This window comes from Poromitra crassiceps, assembly GCF_964638095.1.
Source record: "Poromitra crassiceps genome assembly, chromosome: 4".
In the NCBI taxonomy this organism is placed as follows: Eukaryota; Metazoa; Chordata; class Actinopteri; order Beryciformes; family Melamphaidae; genus Poromitra; species Poromitra crassiceps.
Window position 1 is genome coordinate 8,203,243 of NC_139626.1, and position 12,566 is coordinate 8,215,808.

The window sequence follows — 12,566 nt, forward strand, 5'->3', positions numbered from 1 at the left end:
TACTGTTCAATTCATATTTGGTGGCGATAGCCACTGTGATAGCCCGTAGAGCTCGGGCTCCCCCTACTGTCACCGTTCTGTATGGGAACTCAAAACACAAGAAATGGCCATCCAGTAAATTACGCATGCGCAGTAGTCGGCGCTTTAAAACAAGTCTTGAGGAGGGAACATGAAGAACACTTGCAGGTGGACCTGAATAATACCACCGGTAAGCTAGAAACATACCGGTAATTGCATATTCTTTTAAAACAGTTCTAAGTTATCCCAACTGCAATTGCTGTGACGTGGTTGTTACCGTCTGGACGAGCATTATGTCAGTAAGCTAGCTAGCTAACATTAGCCTGCTTAGCTGTTATTGTTTTTCATGATTTCGCGAGAACCAAAATGGAGGAGCTGGTGCTGCCCATGTCCTACGCAGCCACTCCCGAGTCCCTGTTTGAAGCTCCGATACAGGAAAGCGAGCTCGGGCGCCTAAATGGGGGCAATTCTTCCCAAACTGCCTAGCTAGTCACAAAGCTAGCGTCTGTGTGTTCGGTTCTCTCCTGCAATGCTAATTTAGCTTAGCTTGCATTTCAAATACAGCCAGCAATTCTTTGGAGAACGATGCCCGGGTTCAGGCACGTTAAAGTATCAGTAATGTTTGCATGTCTTTGCTCTCATTTCAGTATGCATTCAACTAAGCAGCCCACGATGTGTTTTTGTTTTGCAGGATAAAAGCTAATAACTTAACACGGGAAGCAGCTGTTAAGTTATACCGCCGAGACGTTGCAGAATGAGAAGCCGTTGTGTTCGCCATGACTCTGAGATCGACGCTGTATCCTAATACGGGATTCAAGCTCAACGCAGACACGATTGACTTTGAGAAAACACACATTGGGTCCACTACTGTGAGTCCTATAAGTCTCAAGAGGGAGCCTTGTGACTTTGTAATAGATGTTCAAGACGTACAGCGGGGTGAGATCCCCAGCAAATCAAAGGACCTAGACCAGAATTACACGAGCAAAGTTGCGCACGCTGCCGCAGTTGTAGAAGCAGTTCAAGGAGACAATACAACTGTGGGGATATTGCCCCCTGTCAGACAAATGGGGGGTGAGGGAACCCCAGTGAAAGGTAAACCCCTCTCCATTGACAATATGGATAACCCTCAGATGGTTTTAAACAATAACCCCAAGGATGCTGGTGCTGATGAGAGTGCGAAGGGGGTCCCTGGAGTGCTTGGCTCTGCATCCATTGAACTCAGCTCTGAGGGAAAGTGGAGGAACATCAGGAAAACCCCTCCAAATCCCCACACGCAAGCCAACTGCCTCAGACAGATTCTTCTCCTCCAACTGGACCTCATCGAACAACAACAGCAACAGCTGCAGTCAAAGGACAAGGAGATCGATGATCTCAAAGCAGACAAGGAGACGGTACATAAAATGTTAATTCTTTTAGCAAGTACTGGTATGTGGTATGGTATTTTGTGTTGACTTGTTAATAGTGGCATTTAATTCATTGTGTATTTTGTCACAAAGTGTAATTTTTACTCTGGCTATTACTAAGTTGTTTGCCCATGTCCTCTTTGCAGCTGCTTGCGCGTATTGAGCGCATGGAGCGCCGCCTGCAGCTCACAAGGAAGGACCCGCGCGACAAGCGCCTTTTCCAGCCCTTGGAGCCATGGACCCCTGATAAAGAGGACATGTGGGATCTGGATATAGTGGAGAGTCCGCAACCCAACTCATCCACGCCGGTCCACTTTAGTCGGGACGGCAAAGGTCAAAAGAGGTAAATAAAATCATGGCAGACACCGGACCCTGCTTTGCTCACGTTATATACGGAGAATCAAACCCCAATAATGAAATGCATGCTGAAAAAAGGGAATTAAGAATTGCCTACCACAGTGCATTTACCAACATTATGTGAAATTATTTCTTTCAGTCAGACTTTTCTTTTCTTCTTTTCCCAAAAGTCAAAAGATGCGGCATTCAAGACTTAGGTTTCTTGTCATGTAGGTCAACCAAAACCACCATCAACCACTAAATGTTTTGCTTTGCTCACACAGGAAATCTTGTTTCGGAGACTCAAAACTCCAGAAATCACGAGGCAAGAGTTCCAAGCTCAGCCCCCAGAAGTGGGACAGTCAGCCCGGCTCTCCGTATCAAAGGGATCTGCGTAGTAAGGAGACTCCGGAGAAGACGGGCTCAGAAAAGGACCTTTTGCTCCAAACCAAAGAGGAGCATGAGTTCCATTTTGAGATGGAAGAGCTGCCCTTCATGTCCACCACAGAGATGTACCTCTGTTGCTGGCATCAGCCTCCCCTGTCCCCTCTGCGGGAGACTTCCCCTAAAAAGGAGGAAGATGTGGCTAGTGAGTTCTGTCAAGTCGGATATACTGGTTTGTTATTAATGAGTCAAGTTAATCCTGTTAATTATTATTATGAGCTCTAACAGTTAGGGGTGCTCCGATCCGGCTAAGCCACGATCCGATCCGATTCCGATTCCTGGGGTCACGATCCGATTCCAGAATCGATTCTCGATTCCAACGATTCTCGATTCCAGAATCGAGAATCGATTCTCAATTATGTAGTTTTATATTGCAATAACACAAAGGTAAATATAAGACAAAAAATGACAAATGTATTAATGCTGAACTTCAAATTGAACTTCTGTATTACAGTCAGGGCCTAAATTCATTTTGCAAACTAGGGGGGAATTCCCCCCTTATGTTCTTCAGATAAGATGGATTTATAGGCTGGGGGGGGATCTGTAGACTTTGAGAAGGATTTATAGGTTTTGGGGGGAATACATTAACCAGAGTTCACAAATGACATGAACATTTGGACACTTATTCAGCCGGTATCTTCCATGTTGCGTTCAGGTGCACTGTAAAAAAAAAAAAAAAAAAAAAAATGTATTATTATTTTTTTAACAATTTTAAGAATCGATTCTTGGGAGTTTGGAATCGATCCAGGAATCGTGGCATTAAGAATCGCGATCCTTTCAGAATCGATTTTTTGGAGCACCCCTAGTAACAGTACTTCATTTCTTATTATCCATGAGTAATGGCCTTTTTCTCTTTCGTTAATTGTTCTGTCAATACTTCCCCCTAGTTCCATCCTGGAGGGAAAACTGTATAGAGCCGTTGGGTGAGACATCCTCAAGTAACATCCCAGAGGTGAGACACAGTTTGGACAGTTATCCCACAATAGATCCAAAATCACACAACTTTACCACAGTTATGCTTTGTGTGTGTTAACTCTTGTCTTTCTATCAAGGCGCTGGATGACAATGTGTTTTTGAAGCGTCACTTGAAGCTTGAGTTGGATGAGAAGAGGAGGAAAAGGTACTCATCACAAATAGCAGTTACAGCATTTCTTTTGAGCCCTTTCATAAATATTCCCAGGTTTTCGAAGAGTTTTGACCCTTTCGTGTATAGAGTAATAATTCTTTGACCGTGACCTTTTTATATATGCAAGATCAAACTTTGAGGATGAATTATACACGTTTAAAAAAATGAGTACAAAGTTGGTGACTATTTGGATAATTTGGTCATCTAAGGATAGGACTGATTGAATGTGTGCAACAACATAGTGCCCAGCCTGTGGTGAAGTCTGTATACTGCAAATGCATAGTCTTCTGGCACCAAATAAAAATGAATAAAACATGTGACCTCTCAGCTGGACTATGGTCTTTGGGAGCTACCGTACTTTGATTTTGGTGTTACCTTCTTACTCTCCCTGCCTTTTTCTCTTTTTAAATTCATCTCCTGTGTTTGCAGATGGGACATTCAGCGAATCAGAGAGCAGCGCATGTTCCAGCGTTTGCAGCAGCGCATGAACAAGAAGAAGGTTATCCCGGATGTTGAGCCAGAGCTTTCGTCTTTCTATCCTGACACTGAAGATGGTACATGTGCTTTGTTTAATACTCAGTAGCTGAGTGAAATTGGGTGCAGTTAAGTGTGCGTGATTTGATATATCTTCGTTTCGTTTGAATGAATTACTCATGTCCAACCTTTTGTTTTTTCTTTCTACCAGTTGAATCTATAGTCATCACCCCCTTTCTGCCTGTGGTTGCATTTGGCCGGCCTCTACCAAAACTGACACAACAGTAAGTTGTAACAGCATTTGTGTTTCACTGTAATTCTCTGCCATGTTGTTCGCTGTGTGGTCAGCTAATGCAGACATGATTCACACACTTATTACAGTCAATGTCGAAGTGGATTTGGATTAAATAAAAAAATTAACTCTAGATTTTGAGCTTTCGTAGTGAGTGACCAGTGAAGTCCTAAAATCACTTCCAAAATGAACCCTGCCCTGCTGCCTCTCCAATCTCCACAAACAAGAAAGGCTGAATACAGTTTCTAAATTGTTAGATGAAAAATAATATGTGACTGGGCTATCTTCCCCCAGGAATTTTGAGTTGCCATGGCTGGATGACCGAAGTCGATGCCGCATCGAGGTGCCCAAAAAACACACACCTCACCGGACCTGTCGGAAGTGAAATCCACGTGGCGTTCATCCAGAAGAGGTGCCACTCCGTGCCCAGATGTGAAGTTCTACAGTGTGCCCAGTGTCTCTGGGAAAAGACTTTGAGCAGTTGCTCTCGCTTTCAGTCTGTTGAAGAGTCCATGACCATCTCTAGTCTCAACCTACAGATCAGTTGATCTCTAGCAGAATGTGGAGAAAGATGCGGATTGAGAGGTGGCTGCACCATCAGCAGTTAACCTTGGTAGTTTTGGCCTCATTTATATCTAAAAAGGAGACTAAGTCCCCGATGCCACAATATTACAGTCCCCTTGTTGACAGCTATTGAAAATAAGGCATCTTCCAGTTGTATTTGTTCAGAAAACAAAATGTTCCAACACTTATATGCATGTCTTGTGACACGTTTCAAATACATTTTCTAGCGGCTGTGCCATCCTCCTAAATTGATTTTATGACATGAATGTGAGTAGTTTATATCACTTTTAGTACTACATGGTTGCATAGTCAAATGCGCAGGACATAACAGGGCTCTCTTGAGAGTATTTATTTTAAAAGGTTCTGTTGCCATTCTGACTTAAAAGCAGAGCTAAATGTACAGCATGAGCGATATTCTTACAACTAGCCAGTTGCTCTGGATACTCTTACCATACTAATTTTCTCTGCCTAAATGAAAATGTCTAAATTGGACTGTGTAGTGCCGTCTGTATTGACCACATTATTTGTTGTGCTCAGACAACTTCAAGATGTTATCAGTGTTTACTGTGGTGTCATATCAAGAGGTTTGATCCACACTCGGCATGACTTCACATCGAAATTGTGATTCTTGAGCCAATAGAAGGTAAGGGAAAGCTTCACACGAGGCAACATACTTTGGTAAGAGATGTTCTGAATTGTCCATACTTTGCTTTATGAAAACAAAGGCTAGGTCAATTTGCAAGGTGGTTAAATAGCTGGGAAACCCCATGTTCCTCTGTTCCATTCTGTTTCCATCGGCTTAGTATGTGAGTTGCATGGGCTCTCTCGAGCTGTTATGCCTGTTCCAAAATGATGGTAGCATGGCATACCTCATCGAGTGGAGCATTATCTCTGCTCATTGGAATTCAAAAGCATGACTTGGCCGCTTTATTCAATGAGCATTGCCGTGTTTGACCTGAACAGCCTTACTTAAGGTGATCCGACAATAACCAGGGATAGTTTTGTTCTTTTTGTGTTTCCAGACTTAAATGCAGTAAATATTAGGCAACTTGTGTGTATGCATTGGTCTTTAGGATGCAATTATCCAACATTCAAGGGAACCAGTTTAGAACATACTGTAAGAAGCACTCTAGCTGTAGTTATAGCTGTATCCACCAATATGCTCTTGAACAAGCTTCAGTTATATTTCTGAGTTAACTCTTGTTAAAATGTACATTACAACGTCAGTTTGATTTCTGGAAATGTTTCGCTTCTTCACTGCGTTTGCTCAACCGTTTTCGGAATGGCTTCTCTGCCTCTGACAAGCAAAATGTGTAGGCAGATTTTGTGAATACAAAGCTGGTCGTCTGTACATAGCTTTCAGAAACAAATGTACATAAAGAAAACATGGCTGTTATTTTTTTATTATTTAATGTTGAAGTGTTGAGTACATTCAATATTGTTCTATAATGATTGTATGTTGACAAAAATTACAGTTTTGAAAGTTGATTTTTTTTAAATAAAAAGATTAAACATGTCTAATACGTCTATGTACAGCAACTAATAAACTATATAGCACATTTCAAACATAAAATGCCAATCAATGTGCTTTACAGAAAGATAAAAAAAAAATGGAATAAAATTACAGGAAAACAAAACTAACAAAAATTAGAAAAGCATTGAATAAGCATAACAATGAATGTACCATGCTTCCCATGGTACAAATTAAAATACATGAAAGGCGGTTCCTAAGAGAATGCCCTTTTATAGAGGTAGGTCTTCAGATTTTTTTTGAAAATATCAACAGATGAAGATTGTCTAATTTCTAGGGGAAGGTTATTCCAGTCTAGGGGCAAATGAACTAAAAGCAGCCTTCTCCATATGTTTTAGTTCTAGACTGTGGAATGGATAATTGGAGGAATCTGAGGAACTATGGGCTCTGACAGGAACATATTTTGATAGGTCATTAATATAGATAGGGGCAAGACCATGCATAACTTTAAAAACCAATAAGAGCACCTTAAAACCAATTCTAAAATCAACCGGCAGCCAGTGTAATGATTTTAAAATGGGAGTGATATCAAATTTCTTTGTGTTGGCGAGTACCCTGGCTGCCGCATTTTGAACCAGTCTCAGTCTATTAACTCTAGTATAGCAGAATGTTGTATATGGATGAACTTGATTCGTCTTGGCAATATCAATAGAAAATCTTGAGAACTGATCTGGGATAATTAGTTGGTTGATAACTATAAGCATAACTGTTATGATAAACATGGGTCCGGGTTTGCCTCTAATCATTCAGATAATCAGACTGGTTATGAAATCAGAAAAAAATGTTTATTGAATAAAGAAACGCAAAAGTAGGACATCATTTCTCAAAAATATCAACACCACCCTTTATCAATCTTTTGGTAAGAATCCTGTTGATCTCAAAAACACCACTGATAAAGGGTTGTTACACACCAGGCACCATGCGGTGAGTGCCCTTCCATTGTACATGTACCTCTGGTGAAGAGTTGATTGGGGCATAGGTCTCTTTATCCATCTCCTTATTGTAATATTTTTGTAAAATACACTGTCCTATTAGTAATTTTACAGAAAAACAAAACAAAGCATGTTCAGATAATCTACTGAAACCTTTTGTACATTATCCATCATCCTAGACCCTGATAACTGCCATGATCCTCTACTTATAGTATTACTGTGTGACAAACTCCCACAAATAATCAAACTAAATCAAAAGCTAACAAAAAGAATACATCAGCAGTAAACCTTAACATGTTTTACCTGATGACATGGATGCCCAAAAACACCAAACTAGCCCGATGTACAAAAAGTGCTAATATTTGTATATGCCAAACATATAAAATATCCACTTATATAATAGTGACTTTCATTTTACCTTTGGGTTCATTAAAACATTTTGTAATTAGTGTTAAATAGTGAAAACAACATGCCATTAATATGTACACACTGCAAGAAATTTCAGATAAAAATTCTTCATTTGGCAGTCTTAAATGAGACAATTCACTAGGTCTATGGATGATAACGATCCTTGTAGGTTTGTTGATAAAATACATACTTCACGCATATAATGGAAATACGTCAAACAAAAAGCTGTATATCTTTATAACAGTTTACTGAAACCACCAGTGTTATCCCACTCTTTCCTTCCAAAGAAATCTAGATACAGAAATCCGAGTACAACTGTGTCTGTGTTAACACTCCAGCCAAAGTGCATGTATCTTGGCACTGTTGGCAGTTACTCTGTTTTCAGTCTCTCCGGAGATTATTCAGCCGCTCCTCCAGATCAGCATCGGCATCTGCCAGGGCGGCTTGGGGCTCTGCCTTCTTTCCACCAGCCACCGACAGGCTTCCTCCGGTGGATGGCAGATCTGGAATGAGCACAACGGAAACTCAATGTATGAACACATAAGGCACCTTAAATCTAATGTATTGGACCAAAGACAAGGTGAATATATACTGTACTGCTCTTGAAGCACTTTTCAAGCACAATACTACATTTTCCTTACTTGACAGTTCATCTGACAGATTAAGACCCAGCTCATCCAGCACTTGCGATACAATGGCGTCACTGTACATGAAGCAGAGGCAGAATTAATGATTTATGAAAACAGTTTTATACAAGCAGACTAAATAGTCCCCTAGTCAATCAATCCCGTACCTCTCCTCTTCATCATCCTCATCACCCATGGCATCATCGATTGCGTCATTCATCATCTCCTCCTTCATGTCCATGATTTCACTCTGTCGCTCAAAATCCATCATGATCTTCTGAATCTGAGGCATTTTCAGCTGTGTAAATGAAAAAATAGAGGGTGATGCATGAAACATTTACCCATTTTTCCTTGTACTTGCAATACGTTTGCTATAACTGTCAAATGCTTCGCTTCACTGATTATGACGACGAGAGCTGACCTGTCTGTTCATGGTGGCCATGGCTTTGGTGACACCTTTCATCGCCTGTGCCATGCTGTTGTTGGACTTCAGAGTCTGAATCTTGAGACTGACTGCCTGGATGTTGGCTCTCATCATGATGAACTTCTTAACATAGCGCCGTGTGCGAACCAAGTCCTTGGCCATGATCTTGACAGCATCCTGCAATGATTAACAATAAATACACCAGACAATTTGATCACACCTGTGATTCATCAAAACTATGATTCTTCCTTAGGCTTTATCAACTGCTTTTCTTCCCCTTCCTCTCACCATTTGTCCCTGTTTGGCCATCTTCTTGATGTCAGCAATGATTTTCTTTTCCTGTTGCTCCAGTCTTTGTCGCTCCCTGTCCAGATCTCTCATGGCTCGGTTGAGCGCCCTTTGATTTTGTCGCAGCATCTCCTCCGGGGTCCTCCTCTTTCCAAATAGGAAATCCATCTTCAAAGAAGATGGGGGGAAAAGAAGAAAAAAAACTCAACTGTCAAAACGAAATAGGTAGCTTTAATAGCTACTGTCAAATACACCAAGCCCTTCCGCCATGTTTTTCTGTTCCTTTTTTATCCTGTCCCCAGACAGACAACCACAAAACCAATTGTAGCAATACTATGTTGCTGTTCTCCACTTTGGCAATTTCTCTGTCCATTTAAAACATAATGACCGCAAACGAAACACTGAAAACAATGGAATCTCCCTGCCCTGCTGGGAGTTAACGTAACGTTATGACACATAGCTTTTAGATCAGTCACTCTCTAACATTAGCACTGGGTGGAAATAACAAACAAAAAAAAACATTAGCACTGCGCTTCGTTAACGTTAGCGTCATTAACCCTACCAGACCAAGTAAACTCGCATTTTTATCGTACTAACGTTATTTGACAATTGTTAGATATGATTCAAATGCTGGGCGCACCAGTAGCTTGGCTAATCTCTGCTTTTAGCGATGTTTTAGCTCATTGATTTTCTTCTGAACAGCCTCTTTGGCTACAGCTAGCTAGCCCAGGTTAATATAAATCAGCTGTCAAAAAAGGCAACCCTCCCATGATGTAGTCTCACCGTGACTGGCAATCCAGAAGTATATAAAGTTAGTGCTTTAAAACGTCTTCACTGACTTAAACTCGACAAATTTTAACTATTTGTTTTCCTTCGCACACTTCCGCAATGATGGTACCTTCCCTTTCAGGAAGTGACGTCAGGTTGTCACTATTTTCCAGTATCACCAGTGTCAAGCTAGCCAGAACAAAGATGCATAAAGGCAGTCACTGCTTTCAAAATAAAGTCATACTCCCTACATAGCCAGATGTAGGCCGGCAGCCAGCTGCCTGGCAAAGATGAACCTCTGTCTAACTCTGTCTATTTATATGACATAACAGTGTTACAGTGTAACACCAATATCTAGAGAGAAACCACGCAAAGCAGCAACAAAACCAGAGTCTGGGTCATACGTCACAAACAAAACCACATTGAATATTGGGGTCACACAAGAAGGTCAATCGAAGTCTACAAGAATAGGAGGCATTTAAATAGTCCAAGCGGTGCGCACTGCGCAGGGTAGTTAAGAGTAATCTATGGAGTAAAAAGTTCTGGTAGGAGAAGCAGCTATAATACTTTAATGTAACAAGTGTCGTGTGATCGATTTTCCACGCCCCCAAAATTACAACTTTCACTCTTTTATTTTGTAGGTGCAAGCGCTCTTCATCCGTTTAATATCGTCGGTGAATGACGCAGCTGGCTTCTTGCACATGGTTTGGTTAACGCAGCAGCCATTGAAAGGACCGCAAAAGTGGCAGGCTGGCAGCTATCGAAGTATGTACTGGGTAGTGGAAGTTGAGGACGTTTTCTGAGCTAGCTAGCTATGCTATTTAATATTTGAGGACATAACATGGATACATTGTGTTCTCACTCTGTGGAATGAATTCTGCTTCTCCGGGATAGCTAAGTTGTACTCTTCCTAGAGCCCCTGGGCTTCTTCTCATATTGCCAATATGTGGGCTTGGAATATTGCCTATCATCATCACAGGTTGCTATTTGTTTGCTGCAGAAGAATGCTCAAGCCTGTATCAAACAGAAAAGTAGTCTCTCAGTTTGCATCTTTCCATGGCACAAGTTCTCTCCTCCTGTGCCCAAAGGACAGAAGCATCACGCCTGTGGTGAGGAGACAACGCTCTGGTGTCCAACACACACCTGCTGTATCTGATAGATGGCAGGACCTTGAGCGGTCTAAAGCTCCAGCCCCACGTAAAGCCTGGAAGAAAGGGATCTCAGTGCTGCAGGAGAAAAGGCCACCAGGAGACGCCCGCAGAGTATCATCTGAGCTCAAAAAACTCAGTCTGGAGGACTTCACAGAGAAGCAGGAGAAGCCACTAAGAGAGAAGCCAACAAAGGACTTCAAAGAAGAGAAGTATGAGGTTGTTTTCGGCATCTCTCCATGCTTCTTGGCCCTTGCGCAGGGACGAAGGAAGGCCCGTAAACTGTTTGTGAAGGACGGCGAGGCTTCTCACAGGACTTCTGTTTTGCAGGTTTGCGCAGAGGCTCACAGGCGGGGAGTGCAGGTCCACCGGGTCAGTAAGAAGGAGCTGGACAAGATGTCTTCTGGACGTGTGCATCAAGGAGTGTGTCTGACAGCCAGTCCTCTGAGTTATCTTACCGAGGAGAGGGCCTCCTCTGCACTCCCCCAAAAACACAACGCACCCCCCCTCTGGCTCGTGCTGGATGGAATTCAGGACCCGATGAATCTTGGGGCCATTCTGCGCTCCGCTTACTTCCTTGGCGTGGACAGAGTTGCCAGCAGCCTTCGCAATAGCTGTCCGTTGACACCAGTAGTCAGCAAGGCAAGCTCAGGTGTCATGGAAGTCATGGAGGTATACGGCTACCAAAGCCTGGAGGACATGCTGAAGGCGAAGGTGGCACAGGGCTGGCAGGCAGTTGGCACGGTGGGAGCTGAAGCGGACGAGGCACAGATTCCTCTTACGCACTGTTCAGATTTCCGGATGACCACGCCCACATTGTTGCTGATGGGGGGCGAGGGGCAAGGCCTATCGCAGGAGTTACTCTCTCAGTGTCAAACCCTTCTCACCGTACCAGCTCGCAGAGATTTGCTCCCTGGCATTGAGTCGCTCAATGTCTCTGTAGCTACAGGCATTCTGCTTCACTCTCTGCTGTCCACCAGGACACCCGACAACTGATAACCACCATGACTGACTGACTGCCTGTCTGGACACTAAGCTAGGGTGCAACGCCTTGCATTGAGCTTGCAGCACTCTTAACTGTTCAGCTATGGAAAATGGAAGCTCTGCACTCATCAATATGCACACAATGATTTGGTACGTTGTGACATTTAACTGTTTTTGAGAAGGTCTACGTTATCTGATCATATGAAATCATAATATCTCATTGTAATGTTTTGAAGTTGCTTAAAAGTGTTGTTTTTGAAATGGCCATGATATTTTGCAATTATCTGCACTGTTATTAGTTGCAGCCAGCATGGCCAGCAGTACCCCCATATGTTCCGCTGTTCTCCGTTCCTCTGTGATCCACTCTGAATCAGCATCACACAGCGTTCCATAAAGAAATTGGGAGGATCGAGTGTTTAAAACCCTCTCCTACCCGTCTCCGACGTCCGATCGCAGATCCAAAGATAGAATAATCTCCCTACGGAAGCCAGTAGTATAGGCGGGGGTGTTAAAATGATACTGCTGTGTGAAACAACTGTTTAAAAGCAGTCTTTCCACAGCCTGTGCTGAATTTACAGTAGGGTGTGTTTAATCTTACTACCATGGTGCACCGCTTGCACGTGAAGAGCAAACAACATTGCAGTCACACGGATACGGCGGCACAGTGATCAAATCCAGCGCACCTGGGAAGCAAAACTCCCAAGGTTCCTCTCGGCACTGGGACACTTTTCCTAAATTCGGCACATGCTGTGGAAAGACTGCTTTTAAACAGTTGTTTCATGCAGCAGTATCACATTGAT

The 12,566-nt window shown here is 42.6% G+C and overlaps 3 protein-coding genes across 5 annotated transcripts; 2 read left to right on the forward strand and 1 right to left on the reverse strand.

Moving 5' to 3' along the window:
• Window positions 1-143: 143 nt before the first annotated feature.
• Window positions 144-7,432, forward strand: msl1b (MSL complex subunit 1b). 3 transcript variants are annotated; one of them, XM_083635372.1, is made up of 9 exons: window positions 144-208; window positions 710-1,409; window positions 1,568-1,764; window positions 2,042-2,373; window positions 3,089-3,153; window positions 3,254-3,321; window positions 3,757-3,881; window positions 4,013-4,085; window positions 4,388-7,432. In XM_083635372.1, the coding sequence occupies exons 2-9, from the start codon at window positions 795-797 to the stop codon at window positions 4,476-4,478; spliced, it is 1,566 nt and encodes a 521-aa protein (XP_083491498.1). In that variant the 5' UTR covers window positions 144-208; window positions 710-794; the 3' UTR covers window positions 4,479-7,432. The 3 variants fall into 3 exon arrangements, with proteins under 3 accessions (XP_083491498.1, XP_083491500.1, XP_083491499.1); XM_083635374.1 differs by having other exon boundaries at window positions 2,042-2,346; XM_083635373.1 differs by having other exon boundaries at window positions 173-227.
• Window positions 6,960-9,785, reverse strand: chmp2a (charged multivesicular body protein 2A). Its single transcript, XM_083635375.1, has 6 exons — window positions 9,650-9,785; window positions 8,867-9,034; window positions 8,576-8,755; window positions 8,322-8,452; window positions 8,170-8,231; window positions 6,960-8,031 (listed from the first exon to the last, which is right to left on the reverse strand). Exons 2-6 carry the CDS (start codon window positions 9,032-9,034, stop codon window positions 7,910-7,912), a joined length of 663 nt encoding a protein of 220 aa, XP_083491501.1. The 5' UTR covers window positions 9,650-9,785; the 3' UTR covers window positions 6,960-7,909.
• A 641-nt stretch (window positions 9,786-10,426) lies between these two features.
• mrm1 (mitochondrial rRNA methyltransferase 1 homolog) lies at window positions 10,427-12,264 on the forward strand. The gene has a single exon (XM_083636333.1). It carries the CDS (start codon window positions 10,579-10,581, stop codon window positions 11,776-11,778), a length of 1,200 nt encoding a protein of 399 aa, XP_083492459.1. The 5' UTR covers window positions 10,427-10,578; the 3' UTR covers window positions 11,779-12,264.
• Window positions 12,265-12,566: the final 302 nt, after the last annotated feature.